The sequence below is a fragment of the Aulostomus chinensis genome, chromosome 15, assembly GCF_037954235.1.
Source record: "Aulostomus chinensis isolate RoL2024-O1b breed Wild chromosome 15, RoL_Achi_v1.0, whole genome shotgun sequence".
Classification (NCBI taxonomy): domain Eukaryota; kingdom Metazoa; phylum Chordata; class Actinopteri; order Syngnathiformes; family Aulostomidae; genus Aulostomus; species Aulostomus chinensis.
The window spans coordinates 8,172,304-8,189,669 of NC_141334.1; the positions used below are offsets into that span (position 1 = coordinate 8,172,304).

General features: G+C 40.1%; 1 protein-coding gene across 2 annotated transcripts in view; it reads right to left on the reverse strand.

Moving 5' to 3' along the window:
• LOC147248502 (glucocorticoid receptor-like) overlaps positions 1-17,366 on the reverse strand; it is an 80,301-nt gene that overhangs the window by 12,116 nt on the left and 50,819 nt on the right. Inside the window, exons 4-7 of one of the 2 annotated variants that reach the window (XM_086179368.1) lie at positions 14,121-14,147; positions 9,056-9,172; positions 4,336-4,611; positions 218-362 (exon numbers count right to left, since the gene is read on the reverse strand). In XM_086179368.1, the coding sequence (XP_086035494.1) occupies positions 218-362; positions 4,336-4,611; positions 9,056-9,172; positions 14,121-14,147 (565 nt within the window). The remainder of the gene's footprint in view (positions 1-217; positions 363-4,335; positions 4,612-9,055; positions 9,173-14,120; positions 14,148-17,366) is intronic. The other variant, XM_086179369.1, reaches the window with a different exon arrangement.

The following is a 17,366-nucleotide window of genomic DNA, read 5'->3' on the forward strand; positions in this document are numbered from 1 at the left end:
TCCCGAGACAAACATAGTAGCATCGACATCCGCTTCCTTTCACCTGATTTAACCTGTCTAATGCAGGTTCCATGTCTAAGCCAACCTTCCAACCTGATTCCAATTCTAGTCCAGCTGAGTCATGACTAGACAAAGTGGTGAAAATAAGAGATGACGTGAGAAATACTGTTCCGCAGCCAGGACAACATAAGTACACTAAAGGTGTTTGTATACGCACTTGTTGATGACGAGATCAGGAGCGAAGCAGAGCATGGTACCGTTACACTGCTCGTATGACCTCCAACCCAGACTGAACGACATGAGGAAGAGCCAGGAGCACTGCAGCAATGTCATCTGGTCATCCAGGTGCAGGTTACGGAAACCTAGGAATGCCAGATTAAGTCTGTTAGACGCAAACAAAGCATGCCAGGCATACAACTCATAATCAGTTAAATTACATGACCAGATAATATGTTACTTTCAATTTATTGGTAATTTTCCATCCATCCATCCATCCATTGTCTTCCGCTTATTCCTACATTAAGGGTCGCGGGGGGGGGGGGGGGCTGGAGCCTATCCCAGTGTCAACAGGCGAGAGGCGGGGTACACCCTGGACAGGTCACCAGCATCCATCTATTTTCTACTGCTTATCCTGTTAAGGGTCACGGGGGGGCTGGCTATCTCAGCAGCCTTCAGGTGAGAGGCGGGGTTCACCCTGGACAGGTCACCAGTCCATCACAGGACCAACACATATAGACAGACAACCATTCACACTCACAGCCACGCCTACGGTCAATTTAGAGTATCAATCAGCCTCGTCCCCTCTTGATGTCTTTGGACTGTGGGAGGAAGCTGGAGTACCAGAGAGAACCCACACAGGAACAGGGAGAACATGCAGACTCACACAGAGAGATCCCATGCTTGAACCTGGAACCTTCTTGCTGTGAGGTGGCAGTGCTGACCACTGCTATTGGTAATTTTTTTTTTAAACTAATAAATTTACATTTTTTTTTATTTGTTTTTAGTTGAGTACACATGACATGAGAAATAGAAAAAGCCATTTCAAAATTTACAAAGGTACATTTATGTCAAATTGACAACAAGCTATGTGGTGTAATAAATGTAAATTAACGTATTAAAGTAGAAAAAAAATTCATCAAAAAGAGATTTTTCTCAGTAGATCTTAACTGAACCACATATATGCAGATGTCTGTGAGGCAAATTCAAGACTTTTCTGACTTTCAGAACCTTCTAGGCCATTTCAAATGCCATGGTTTTCCAGTTTCTTTTAATTAAATTATGAAACCATTACACTTCAAAAAGGTCCTGATGGTCTTGGAACTCAGAAAATATTTTTTCTAGCGCACAATATCAAGTGCACATAGCAACTTTCATCTTTTCTGAAATTTGTAAAAAGCTCAAAATTGTTGGGTATCACGATTTCAATGACATACAGAGACACAGAATAAGAGCGGTAATTGCAAAGATTTAATCAAAACAAAATTACACAGCCTGTTAACGCAACAGAGGAAATCAGACAATCTAGTTAACTCGATGTTCAAACTGGATTTTAAGTCGTTTCCACACTGTCAGAACCATAAAAGTGGGAATGCACATGAAAAGTCCTTTCACAATGCTTTTGTTTGAAACCACGGCTCTGTTATGCAAGACCCTCTCCTCACTATCACCTTGGCACGCAGCCAGCTTTGGACAATGCGCACACACACACACACACACACACACACACACACACACACACACACACACACACACACACACACACACACACCATCAGATTGGAGCCAGATTTGTCCCTCATCATCATATCGTCATACACAGAAATCCCTGGAAAAATAAGCTTTCATTGGGAAGTTTTCACTGTAAACAAAAAAACAAAAAAAACTCTGACCTTTAAATCTGTTTGGTTTTGACTAGTAGCAACAATTACAGTGAGAGTGAGAAAATCTCCAAGCAAAATAGTTGTCGCGATTAACGAGTCATGTGCTTTCTTCCTCATGAATAGAAACAAGCCTAAGTAGTTAAAAATCACTTTTTTGTGTGGGTGTTTCTATTTTTTGTGGGATGAAAACTAAGTTGCTGCCAAATCAATAACCTTTTTCTTCAAGTTTGCATCATGATTCGAAGTTATTAAGGACAGCTGCGAGTACCGTGCATCTCTTTATAAATGGAATATGAAAACATTTTCACTTGCTGTCTTGTCCTGATGCACTACTTGAGGGATAAAACATTCTTGAGCCCCCTGTTCTAATGTTCCTTTTGCATGTATTTCTACTTGGTTTGGTGCTGGTGTTATTTCTACAATTCACAGAGAAAAAACAAGAACAGGACGTTCATTGAGAATCCTTCACATTATGACTGAAATAATAGCGTTATTGCAGTACTTTCGCGAATGATCTTTAAAAAGTGCATTTTCATTCGGTGGCTGGGATACCTTTCACTGCAGCTCACCTTCCATCTGATAGCAGGGCAGTGAATTTCCAGCTGATGTATATATGATGTTGTTGACACTCCCCCTTTGACAGCCTCTGCTAAAAGGCCAAGGAGCCAATTCATGCGAACCTAAGCACAAGGTCTAAGGTGCACGTGGCTTTGAGGTGTGTCCGATCCATTCACATCAGTTAAACAATGAATATTCTAAGAGCAAAGTCTGGTGCAAGGCAAAGAATATGCATATAACAGTGTTAACCCCCCTCCCATTAAGAACAAGGGGCTCCTGCATCCTGCATGTCACTGTTTAGGGGGGGTAGATACGCCACGATTGAGGAAGGAAAATCTCTGCTGAGGAAGCAAATTGTTTCTCGCGTGTCTGTCTAATGCTTTCCCCCCGGAGAGTTTCCTCTCCGCTCCGGCTTCCAGTTCACAGATTTGGTGGTTAACATCCCACAGTCTTTGCTGCATGCAAGGACGCATATGAAAAGGTTACAACCACTGAGCTGCCTCAGCCTCTCTAAAATTTTAAAGTAAATTATTAAAGAAACAAGGATACATCTGTTCACAACAAACATAACAAAGAATTCACCCGAGAGCCCTCCGTATGCTGATACTGTAGTAACTTCAAATCATCATGGAAGAATGCACGTGTGTGTGTGTGTGTGTGTGTGTGTGTGTGTGTGTGTGTGTGTGTGTGTGTGTGTGTGTGTGTGTGTTGACCATGCATCTTTGTTGAAGCAGCTTCCTGTCTGAACATTGCTAACTTTTTTTTTTTGTTGATAAATGGCGCAAACGCTTCGGCTGCCTCGGGAAAGGAAAGCGGCAAAATTTGTTCCTGACCACACCTCTTTCTCAGATCAACACACCCACAGGTGCACCGACGGGTGCAGGTGCATGAGTAAGTATTAGTAGTTAATCACTGATGAAACTACATCAGCCGGTTTCTGTCAGCGACACAGGCGGATGCTGTGTCGCACGTACGATATGGTTCAGTTTCACATAGACACAGGGATGAAATGAATCCGAGGCAGACACTCATCACGTATTCATAATGCTACTCTCTCAGTCTAGTCAACATGACAAAGCCAATAATAAATAAATACATCTCCGTTCGCTGGAGGGAACATTTGATTTTTATGGATAATGTTTTTGAGGGGTTATTTTTGATGAGGTTAAACCGTCTTTCTGCACATTCAAACAGACATGAACCTTCGTCATGCCCTCATCAAAACTGAATGACTTTAGAGAGGTCAATTTAAATTTAAAGTGAATTGGTCATTCAGAAGTCACCATTACTCTTCTCTTCAGTCTCTAATTAAAGATTTTTATGGAGGTTCTTTTTCTTTTTTTTTTTACATCCTGTTGGAACATCTGTTGTTTTTTTTGGCTTCACTGCTTAAAGAAATGATTTGGAAAACAAAATCACAGTCAGGCAGCCAAAGACAAATCTCAGCCACAGAATCGATCGGTCGCTGTCTTCAACACTGAATAATTCAACATGATCAGCTAGAGAATTGTGATAATATCTGTTTCTTCACTGGAAATGTCACATATTATGCATTATTTTGCAAGTTAACTTGCAGCTGCATGTGTTCTCACGACTATTGAGGAATGCTAACAATGCTGACAGATGCTTACTTAACTGGAGGGCAAAAGTGGAAGTTCTGCCAAATAAATCCAGTCAAACAAAGAAACTCTTCCCTTCTTTTTGCTAAAAGTGATGTAACGGCTTGACCAGCTGCATCTGTGACTGACAGCAGGCTTCAATCAGTGCCTTGGCCTATTACACTGCTCATTAGTCTCAATTACAAGCTGAAAGTACCGTCAGTGAGACGCTTTGCCGGAGCGATGGCGTGCATCTAAAACCAAATCAAAGGCGAGTCATGACATGAAGCTTTTCATTACCTGGCAACGACTTGGCCCACTTGACTGCGGAGATGACCTGCTGTCCGCCAAGCCTGTTGAGAGTGGTCATGAGCCGTGACGAGGTGTCAGGCAGTGTGCTGTCATAGCCTGAGTAGATGATCTCTGGCTCGATGGCCTTGAGGACAGACAGCATGGTGGGCACGAGCTGGGGCATGCATGCCGGGATGACTGGGACCAGGGGCATGTTGCTGATGGGCTCTGGTGGCCCGGTGGGCCGCTGCACTTTCATCTTGATTAACTTCTTGTTTTTCCTCGCTGAAGGTTTGACACAAGGTGAGGGAAGAGGACATGAAACAGAAGGGAACTGGTAAGTTAGTAATTTCTGATTCCACAGATAGCACCCATATGAAACCGAGTGATCCACTTAGATTCGAATCAAGGCCGGCATTGAATAGAGAGGCACGTATTTTAAGCTTGGGTTGTATCTATTTTAAAGCCTTTATACCTTCCTAACATTTCAAAGCTATGACAGCATCAAATAAAAGATGAACCCCTGCTGATGGAGGTAATTGTAGCATCTAGGACATTGTCTAGCCTACAACGCTGTGTCTACTAATACAGTTAGCCTACTTAGACAGGTCCTGCTGGGTTTGAACACCTACTGGATGACTCATACAATCGTGAGTGGAAATAAGGATCCTTCCTCTACAGAATCTTGTTTGTTGGCTCATGATGCTGCACTGACCCATAAGTGGGCTGAAGAGCCAGATGAATCCAATAATTCAGCTAATACACCGCTTTGTTAGAATGAAGATGGCGTCATGAGTTGAATTTGGTAACATGTCACTGATCAGCAACCTACAGCCTATTTATCTGAACTTATCTATATTTTTGATGACATTGAAACTATGTCTAACGGCAGTAATATCTGGATGCGTTCAGATAAGAAGTATATGCTGGGTGAAAGCTATGAACTTCGAAACTGCCAACAGAACCAGTCGAACAGTCTACCCCAAGCTAAACAAGAGCATCAGTATCCAAGAAAAACAAACATCACTAGCTTACAGTTGGTTTTGTTATGAAAGCAGACTGAAATTGTTGGTCTGATGCCAGTATTATGGAGTAGGAAGAAAAAATTGGCCTGTATTCATTACAGTGGCAAAATGCCAAATGTTACATTTAACCCTACACGTTAATTTCTTAATTGACGTGTTCACACACGCAGTGATTTAATGATCTCTAGTGCTGTCAGTCTTCCTCTATAAACCCACCTACTGTATATAATCACAGGGCTTGGCATGACTCAGAGGTAGCGTCTAGCAACCGAAGAGTCACTGGTTTGTTCCTCACTTCCCTCGGTGACCATGTCCAAGTATCCTTGAGCAAGATACTGAGCCCCTAATTGCTCCTGATGGCCCTGTGATAGACTGCTGACCCGTCCAGGGTGAACACCCCGCCCTTCACCCAATGTCAGTTTGGATAGGCTCCAGCAACCCCCCCCCCCCCCGACCCTTAACAGCTAAGCGGTATAGAAAATGGATGGATGGATGGACGGATATAATCACATCTTTAATGCTCACACTTTAGAGTGTACTCACAAGCTTCAGCATGTTTGCACACTTGAAGGCATTCGACCATGACAAATAAACACTGAACTACCACAGGAGATGGACTTTTTGCTGAGTATTATTTACATTCAGGTATAAAACCCACGTTCATCTTAAGGGGGTGGGGGGGTAACAAAGCATCTTGCTGCTCTTGCCTGGGTGAAACGTTGGTGTCACACGGACGCCTCAGGGTTGCTAGTTGTTGAGTGATATTTCATTTGGACTAGAGGGGGATTTCAAATCAGGTGTGTTATTCACAGATCCTTTAAAGTGCTGCATGGTTCACTAGAGTGTCATGATGTAACCTGAAACTTAATGGCAGTAACAATAATAATAATATTTTTTTTAAAAAAGATGAGTGCATCTCTAAACTTGGACCTTATATATTGTGCATTACTGACATCTTTGTTACTGTTTTGTTTATTGACAGAAATCAGAAAACCTTCTCATGGATTCTTGGTGGCCTTTGTAGTTGATCAGCTACTATTACGGTAATAAAAAATCATTTTAGAGGCAAGTGGTGCTATCATCAACAATGTTGTAAAATACATGTTTCAATACACAAACAACTAAGACAAATACTTAGGCTGCATTCAGACCAAATTATGTCGTCAAGACCAGGAGGATGTATGTAAGAGCTGCAAAACCTGGATAGCAATTGTATATATATATATATATATATGTGTGTGTGTGTGTGTGTGTGTGGCTACACTTGATTAGAGTGTCATCAGTGTGTCACCGGACAACTTTGAACTGAACTGACTGTTACAAATCTCTCATGAATACGAAAGAAGGCAGCGAAGGTTCAGTAGAACGTACCAGGTATTAAAGCGTTCTTCAAGGGAACAATTTTTCAACATTGTACGTTTTTCACAATTTTCCAGAGTAAAACAACAGGCGTACAAGATACAAACTAGCAGGTGTTTACTTTGACATTTTCTCCAACAAAATGTGAAAAACATGACAGTTTACTAATAAAGAACTTTTTTTTTCCTACTCTGTACATTTTTTTGTAATTTCCTTTCCTGATGTTTCTATGGCAACTAAGAGCCTTTATGATGGGGGTCTGCCTGCTGATGGGCCGACCTCCAACAATTCACTCTCTCCATCTTCCTGTCTCTCACGACACAACCACTTTCACCTCCATCTGACACACGCTGCACTGCTTACATGTAATATCATTCAACATTGATGTATCAAAAAAATACTGACAGCAATTCATGCCCTAAGGGAGCATCAGCTGAATCACAAGGACATGTCGAGATAAGAAAAAAAAAAAAGAGAAAAAAAAAGGGAAAAGCCAAATTCTATGCACTTACACAGTTTCTGTTGCTTCTCATGTCTAATTTCCTTAAAACTGAGACTAAGTCCTATGGTTTGATGCAGAACTTGGAGAAAGACTGTTTTTTTTTTTCTTCCAATGTCTGCTTGTTTGTTTTGTTACATGATCCAAGGCTGTGGAATCAGACTTGACAGGTTATGTATTAACCAGTGTGTGTAAGGAGGCGGAGAACTCTCATTCAACCTGCCCCACTAAACACGGGCGGCTTTTTTAAAACAAAATGTTCAACAATGATCATTTGTGTATTAAATTCAAGATTTTAATCCATTTTTTTAAGATTCTTTTTAAAAACTTGAGCCCAATTATTCAATAGATTGAGGACTAAATACTGAATAGGGACAAAAATATTGGAATTGGTCCATCACTGGGCAAGTATCCTATAACTGGCAACTACTACACAGCTGCAAAATAATCCCATGAGGCATTTGTCAGAGTCCAAGAGTATCAACTGACACTGCCTGTTTTCGCCACTGACAGGTTTGTTATTATAAGTGTCTGACAACGTTACGGAAAGGATCCCTACAGAGATAGACGTGTGTCGAACAGGTAACACAAGTCTGGCTCTGAAATCTCATGGGAGTTGAATGGCAGGATGACGACTATGCGCACACTGGCAGTCTGAGAGCCGACAAGGGAGGAGTGGAGGACGGGGTTGGAATACAGAAAACATAGTTTAGTGTCTGATTTTGTTGTTGTTTTTTTTTTAAAAAGAAAAGTTTAAATTTCCAAAACATGGCGATAAATACCGTGCTACCTCTAGGAAAGGGTGCATGGATGACTGCAGACCGTCATGTATGCAGTGATTGTTTTTTTTTTACAATCGTGACTCAAATCGGAGATGAAATCTTTTATCCCAGAAAAAAAATGTTTCAAGACGAGAAAGACCTGCTTCAGATAGAGTTGAGGTCATATTGTTCTCTAAAGTTACTGCGTTAAAGTGGCATCCAAGCACGGCAGAGTAACGGCAAAAACAAATGCTCACTAGCATGAACTAACCCCGCAGGAGGCGGACAAGAAACAAAAAAGTGTGTATCTCAGTAGGAATCTTAACCATAGTGATGTCAGACACGTCTAATAATCTCATGCTGGTAGAGACAAATGCATGCACTGTTATTGAATGTCTACAGCTGATTATTGTTCAGTGTCTTTCCCTCGCACTAATATAGTCCATCAATCCATCCATCTGTTTTCTATACCACCTATCCCAGCTGAGGTTGCCGGTCTGTCGCATGGCAAAATGAAATAGTCTTTAAGGAAATTGTTAATATCTTAATTGCTTCTACATCTGTGCTCACTTTCTCGGTTTTGCTCAGAAATGTACTTATACTATTGTTGGCCCATTTCCTCATCTATACATTATTGACATGATTTTGATCTTCTTTTAACATTTTTTAATGTTGTTGTAAAGCACTTTGAGCTAGAATCTTTGTATTAAAGGTGCTACACATATACAGTTTATCTTCATTATTATTATTATTATTATTATTATTGTGCTAGTCATGGTATAAATGTTAGATTTTCATTCTCAAAAACAAAGACAGACAAACCGTCACAATCAGAAATCAGAAAAATGGTTTTCTGGGGAATTTGAATTCTCCCAATATGATGCTGTCAAGGAACTTCAATTTATATTATATTTTGTGATTGCACAAGTTTTGTGATATCCATCTTGGAGTACAGTGTACTTTTGTGACACCTCTATGATCATGATTGGCTGGTTGTTGACTGCAGCTCTTGAAATTCAGTGCTGCAATACCCAGGGCCCCTCAGTGTAGCCTGGCCTGATGTATGGATGGGTCACATTGTTTACCTTCTAAGTTCATTCCAGCTTGAAGACATTTCCTGAAGCGGCAGGCGGGACAGTTCTTCCTGCGGATCTTATCAATGATGCAGTCGTTTCTCCCTGCACACAGGTAGTTGTGCTGGCCTGAAAAAAAGGAAGGAGAAGAAGTAGAAAAAAACGGAGAAGAAGAAGGGGAGAAGGGAGACATATTATCAAGCGAAGGAGGTTTTGAGAAGGATTAGCGCTGGCAGTGTGAGTTATGACCACACTAACCAACTGTTGACTCTACAGTAAGCCTGACAAACCTGTGGTATCCTTCTAGAACTGACAGCTTCACTTTCCCAAGTCTGTGCTTGCAACACGCAACACAGTGATGGTGTACAGATCACTTTCAGCCAAACAATCCGACACGCACATTCCTATTCTGGCCCATATTCTACAGTCCTGACTGTGGAAAAACATATTATTACAGTTTTGTGCAATAATACAGAGAAATAAAATGGATTCATAAGATCACTTAAGAAAGAAAACATTACTAATGGTCACATAATGAGGGTAAGTTTACAACCCCAGTAAATCTGGTTTTCTTTGAGCTCTAGAGTTCGAGCTTCTCATTTTGAGATGGTCTTAATAGAGCGTGGTGTGTGTTTTCAACCATACAACTCCTTATTTTAGTCCTGTTGATTGGATTTACCACAAAAAATGGGAGCAGAGGGTCTGACTGATTTGATGTTACCAACCAACTACGATAATATCCATTGAGGTGTGGGTAGAACATGAGCAGATCAATTCTGACACCCTCACGGTACATCATATCATCCTTTTTAGATTCAATGCTATTGATACATTTTACTGGTACCAGGGCCCTCTCGACTTTTGCCATCCCACATGTCAGTTCAGTTGAATAAGTCTGGGTCACAATGCAACACTGACTTGCTTTTAGCTCACAATTCATGTGAGAGCCTGAGGAGCGTCACATGAATCTACACACTCACTGGAGTTACCCTCAGACACAATCTGTATATTTGACAAAAATAGCAGCACGTTGTACTGATGGTGCAGGGGTCAATGGTGCCAGTCATTCTGTAACATCGTGAATAACTAGAATCTGCTCTCATTTGCAGGTCGAGTCACTAATTTCACAAGAACTTCACTTCTGCAGCTGAGAATATCGATATATGGTGAACAAGTGGAAACAGAACAAATCTTCAAAATGTCTCCTTTGCTCTTGCAACATCTTTCATTTACCTTCATGTCTCTTCTTTTTTTATTTTTTGAGGTCTCGCCCAGTGATCGTAAAACTTGGCTGTGTTAGACTTCACAAGAACTTCTCATGGATTTATTTCACCCGACATACCACTGAAAATTAGACACAAGACTAACGCGCTGCAGAAGCTGTTACATCTTATGAAAGAGCATATGACCACTTTACTGGATAAGTAAATTGTAGCGCACTTCCCCATCACCAGTTACTGTGAATGTGGAATTAAGGGGTGCTCAAAAGTCACATCTGATCGAATTAGAGCAAATAAAATGACAAATTATAAGATTTACTTCATTTAAATAAAAAAAAAATTCTCCATTTCTCCATTTTATGTTAATATTTTTGATTTTAATTCATAAAATCCTTTTTGTTCAATCCTTCAATAACTCCTGATATTCTATTAAATATTCAGATATTTGTCAGCATTTATTCATTATTATGAATTTGTATATATGTATATATATATATATATATATATATATATATATATATATATACATATACATATATACATATATGTGTGTGTATAGTGTATGTATTTTCATAATTTGATGTATTTCTGTGCACAGGTATTAGCTTAACATTGTTAGCCACATGTAAAATGCTGTAAATTTCACATTTGTTACTCAGAATATGAGGCCCAATTCTACTACCTGTGTTGTACTGACTTGCAGCCCCCGTACATTTTTAAAATGTACACTCACTTCCCACACCTCAGATTATCTAAAGCAGTATAATACAACACCCCTGCCTGAGGATTTTGAGGTTTGTATTTTATCCGTTTGAATGAGCGATGGTTATTCAGGAGGCTTGATTTGGTTGGTGCTTGTAATATTTTGTCAGCCTCGCAAAGGTAAACGTCCTCTTTGTTATTCGTCAAAAATCACAGAAAGAACCCAGTTTGGAACCAAGAAATAAATCCATTTCACATAAATTTGCAAATCTGCAGGGTATGTGGTGTGACAACAAGATAGCAGCCTGGGAGCTGCTGCCAGTTGCAACCATTACTGATATCACAGGAAGTCATTGCAAACAATGGCGTAAAAAGCCATCTGGGGTGTCAAAAGTGGCAGCTGAAGCCCACTGATATCGTCTCTCTCCATTATCATGCCATAAATGCTGACAAAGACCTGGCAGCAGCCCTCAGCATGTTGGTGAAGCCTATGGCTGAGTTTGAGTCGAACTGCAACATACAGGGCTGCAGGTAGTGGGTGTACGCTAGTGGTTAGCATATTAGCTCACATCAACAAGCTCCAGAGTTTGAACTTGACCAGTTGAAAATATATGTGAAGCAGCAGCATGACACAAGGCCCCCCGGCCGCCACTCACAGCTGCCATGCTGTGCTGCAAATACTTAAAAATGTGGTTCAATGGTTGCGGTGGTTCAATGGTTGCGGTGGTTCAATGGTTGCGGTAGCTAGGAAACATTCACTAACAGAAGAAATCTTTCAATATTCGCTGATAGTTAACAATGAGTATGCAAAGCACATGTTTATAAAGGATTTTACTCCAGACATATGGTATTCAGTCACCTCCCTGCTGATGAAACACAGCGTTAACATTCAGGTAACAAAAGCAAAAACGGAATCAACGTCTCAGATAAAATGATTTGAGTGAGAACAATCGCAAAATATAACATTCTCTCTAATAATGCAAATCATATAGCAAATACATGATCAGATTTGATAAATATCAGTGTATCATAGCAAGTACTGATGAGGGATCATTTGGGGCCTTCTTCACATTCGTCCAGTTTCTTTGACGAGTGTGATCTCTCACTATAACACTCTGTGCAGTACTCTAACTTGGCCCTGGCACAGTTGGAAGAAGTGGGCTTCATAACTGCACAGTTGCACATACAGCGAATGCAGAAACTGTCTGAGGAAATGAGGTTATTTTTATGTGCTGCTTGTGCTGCTGCATGTTGTTCGCTCGCTGTACATTAAACCAAGTAACAGACAGTCCCACAGCTTGGGGTGCTAACTTGTCACCTTTCAGTGGAGAGTATGTGACACTGTGTACAGTCGAGCCTGACACAGGAGAAGATTTTCACTCCTGTCCTGTCCCTGTGACCCAATTAAATAAATCCTGACCCGGTCAGGATCTACTGTACAGCTCCGGGATGCTCAGATCAGGTCAGGCCGGCAGCAATGTGAGGGGAAGCCAATAGGAGAGTGGGGTTTGGGGGGGGATCTTGCCCAGTGTGAGTGCGCCTTTAATTTCAACCTCAACCTCAACATTGTTGAGGTTATCAGAATCAGAATCAGATTACTTTATTGATCCCCGTGAGGAGATTAATACTACAGTATTACAATTGTCTTGTCTCCCTGTGATAGTGTGAAAAAGTCAACACTCGTCTGGTTCTCTAAGGCACAGCAGGTTCACCTCGTCAAGTTTTTTTTTTTTGTCATTGCACCAGGTGCCCGCCAGAGTGATTGAGCTGCATTATAATTGGAGGATTTAAACCGGTGTTGTATCAGTAAGGCAGCCAGCTTTTCTCACATTGAGGATGTTATTAACTCTTTTTCCTCCAGCATTTTAAAAAAATCTTTATATCTAAAGTTGCCATCCCAGCCACCGCTTGCCTTTTTGAAAATTTTGACTCAACTTTCAAGACCCCCAGAATATTATGTGCTATAATTATTGGGGGTGCATGATTCCCTGATGAGCCTGTGCATTGATCCGCCTCCTCAGCCTGACTAGAGTGCTCATTAGTTGGCCTAGTGCAGCACTGTAGGCACCCTAAACTTGAGAAACACAGCTTCCATCCGTCTGCTGCATCTTCAGGTTTCCGGAGCTGATTCTTCACTTGTTGGTAAAGATTCTCAGTCATCCAGGTCATGGTATCTCTGAAATGCTGTGTCATTGCCAACTGGATTGTTTCAGTTTCCTTGAAGTCATTTTGTCTCTCATCCCAGAGGCTTGTTCAGTTCTGAGTCACTGCTGGGACGTTGCAGGCTCTCAAGCCTCTGCGTAGGTGTGACCATCTAAAAGATTCGTTTGTCGTGTATGAGCTCTGGTTTCGGAGTCTTCGAGGTCACATGAGAGTCGCTGGCTCAGTCTTAACGTGGGTTGTTGATCCAACCCTTATCTATGTGGGTCGTTAGGGCCAGGGGATCGAAGTGTGAGTGGGTGTTGAGTTTCTAGGGAGGGTGCTCAGGCCCGAATCGTGGGAGGGGGACAGGTAATGACGAAGGCCGCCTCCTCTGTTCAGGGATGGTCGCTCCAGTTTGACATTGATAGCAAAAACTGTTGCTTTTATGAAAAAATTTGCAAAATAACAGATTAGCAAAGTGTCTTCAAGGAAACTGGGACCATCCATTTGACTATGACACAGGACTAACAGTTCCTCTTCACTTGTTTTTGGAACTAGACGTGCTCTGTTCTTTCACAGGGTGCGCAACAGCGCTCTCCACCCCATGACAGGGACAACACGGATTGCCAGAAAATGTCCATCAGAGGCAAAGAAAGAGTTAATTTCAAGTGAATGAATTAAAAAAAATAAAAAAAATAAAACGGTCAGTAAAAGAGAAAATATGAGGAGGTGATTTGTGATATTGGATCAGTAGGTTAATATGGTGGTTTGTGAAAAGGTGAAGCATTGCAAGCAGAAACTGACGAGCACAATAGCACTAATGCTTCACGCTGACTTGAATGACTAAATCTGAACATTTGCATGCAGAAGAGGCTAAAGGAGATGAACTAGGTCATACTTCAGTGCTGAAGGAATACAAGGACATGGGGAAATCAGAGGTGATAGTATCATCATGATCATCATCATCATTATTATTATTGATCATAATTATTATTGAAGGTGTGTTTATTTACCATCTGTGTTTTGTCGTGCTCTCCATCCTTCACCATTGAGACAACAACCGGAAAATGGAGAGGGGGGAGAAAAACAAAAAATAACAGATATAACTTTCTTAGTGGAAAGCAGCTTTTTTTTTAAAAACAAAAAACAAAAAAAAAAACTTTCACTTCATTTTAAATGCTCGGCATTTACGCCCAGCATGAAATAATGAAAAGCTAACACACCAGGTTAACAGTCAACACTCATACAACCATTAAACCAGATTGTCATGCGCTCATATTTCTAATTTTACAGTTTTAATAACTAGATATGATACCGTTTAACACATATTTGATGTTTGATATGAAAAGCAGCCTCAAGCAAATGTTGTCAAAGGTCCCATTAACTACGAGAAGCCAAACAATCCACGTTCACTGCACCACCTCCAGGTGAATACCTTCTCTGCAGGGTTATTTGACGAGTAACATCAGTTTCAGATATAGAGAAAACTTAATAGAGATAATAAACGAGGAAGTCGAGACAGGTAATGTAGGAGGAGAGTAAGAAAGAAGGGGTGAGGGTTCCTGTTGGACATTTCTGAACACCGAATTCCAGTTGCAGGCCCCTAACAAAACAAGAGCAGCTTATCACTTTTCAACTAGTTTGATTGATGAATTCACGAAATAGTCAATTAACAGTATAAAACTTCTTAAAATTAGCCCTGAATAAATAAATTCACACAAGCATAGACATCTTGAGGAAGACAGGAAATGTAGAAAGTGAAGCAGACACGAGCTGAGAGTGATGGAATGCATAGCAGAAAGCCTTTAACACAAATTACTTTCTGTTTGTCAGATGCATTCCTGCTCCTCCCATCTCAAGATTTTGTCAAGGCAGTTAGGTTCAAGCCAAGTGCACTGGAAAAAAAGCTTACAAAAGACCAGAAATAAAAAGTGTAATGGAAAATCACCACTATATGAAGCAAAGCAGAAGAATGGTTGTCTTACAGGCTCACTGTAACAGATACTGAGATTATATATATATGTATATGTGTATATATATATATATAGATATATATATAGATATAGATATAGATATAGATATAGATATATACTGTATATATACACTATATATACACTGTATATATATACAATATATATACTGTATATATATATATATATATTGTATACTGTATATATATACAGTATATATATAATATATATATATATATACCGTGTATATATAGCGTATATATATACAGTATATATATATAATATATATATATATATATATATATATATATATATGTATTCATATTTCTGCTGAGGATTTTTTCCCCCTCTGCTTTTTTGTTGTTGAATCAAAATAACTTGTGAGTGATCCCTGCTTTGAAACAGAATAAATAAAAGCAAGAGAAGAAGAGGTACTGTCATGCAATAAAAAGGTCAGGACTACCTTTAAATACCCTCAAAAATCCAAGAAAATGTTGCTTGTCAACCAAAGCAGAACAGGAACGCGACTGTTGAGCTCAAACCTTGTAGTAATGCTAACATGCCTGTGATCACCCCCCCCCCCCCCGCTTGTTTTCCATGGTCACGTGTTTCGAGGACGGACCACACCTGATGCCTCGCTCAGTCATACATACATGCTACTTTCCCCACATTCATGGACTCATTAGTAACCGCTGACGATCTCACAGTAAATGTGTACGCAGTTAAATACAGTACTTTTACTTCAATCATTCATAAGTTGTGTGGTCACTTTTTTGAGCTGGTTCATGACAAAAAACACAGACAGGAATATGCAAATGAGTTTGCAACCAAGTGTAAATGTGTTTACAGTTTACCAATAGATTAAATAATTAAAACTGTGTAAAAAGTGGTGTGGAATCAATCTTTCTTGGCATGTTTGTGTAATTGTCAGCCAAATCTGTTTCCAGTGTCTCCAATGTCATGAGTCATACCCAGTGTTTCCTGTTTACTGGCTCCGATCAGCGGATGATCAACGCTGTGGGACGGCGTGGCGAGTGACGAGCAGTAATAAATCAGTTCAACAAATATTGATAATGCTGAAGATAATTTATAATTCAGGAGGAAAGGGCCAGGGAGTGCTAGAACATGTTTTACAGCTCTATTTGTCATGAAAGCATCGGTAAAATATTTAGAAGCGTCTGAAAACCACTTTCCTACTTGTGAAACTGCTTTCTTTCACATGTAGGCCTCAACTGACCATGTTTCTCTCACTACACATATATATGAAGATTACTTCCAACTATTTACCTCAGTTATGATTAATGAACAATTATTTTATACACTTTTAAACTGCCCTTACAGCTCTCTGACAAAATCTGTACTGTAAATATGCTTAACTACTTAAGGGAAAAGATTAACCAAACTAACCCTTACAAGCGAGAGTGAGAAGTTCTGTCTGTTGGTTTCCTGGCTGATAAATCCACACTTTTCATTTCGGGTAGAAAGATTTGGGGGTGGGGGGGGATCTAATTGTGATCATTTGAATTGATATTACAATTTAATGTAATTTACAATTTTAGACAGAATCGTATTCCTTCTTGTGTCATTAATCACATTTTAAGTGATTAGAAAGGAAAAAAAAACACGGCACAATGATCATGATTTTTGTGAGGATCTGTCCGACTATAATACTCTATTTTGACACACACTCTACCTTCAGTAAAGGCCATGTCATGATTTCAATAAAATGCGAATGATTTGTCCAGCACTATCTTGATTATGCTTATCTTAATTCATCTCATTTTTTATGAATATGTAAAATAATTTCCCAGCCCTTTATGATACTGATTGAGATCAAACGTCAGATAAATGGACATTATCTCAGCTAACTGATGTGCTGCAGTAGCTTGCAGTGCATCTTTCTCAGGTCTCTCCTGTTAACCTTGGTGGGCAGGGTTGGCCTCCAGCGCTGTGTTCTATGATTTTTTGCCAGAAAAGCGACAACAATAATCACTTATATCAGCTAAGTGTTTAGTTATACTTCTGGACTTATGCAACGTGGAAAGGAATGGACTAGCGCTAATTGAATAATGAATATTAACGCATCGATTAGCTGGGCGTACTGTGAAATATGGATGTGTAACTCTATTTTATATTCAAAATTGTATAACAGGAAATCTGAGGAAGCCAGTTAGGACAGATTTGATGCAGCTCATAAGCTTTATAATAGAGTTATTATTGATAATTGGATGTACTATGTTTGTTTGCCAGTAGAGATGCTGGATCATCATGCTTAGCGCTCCAGGGAGG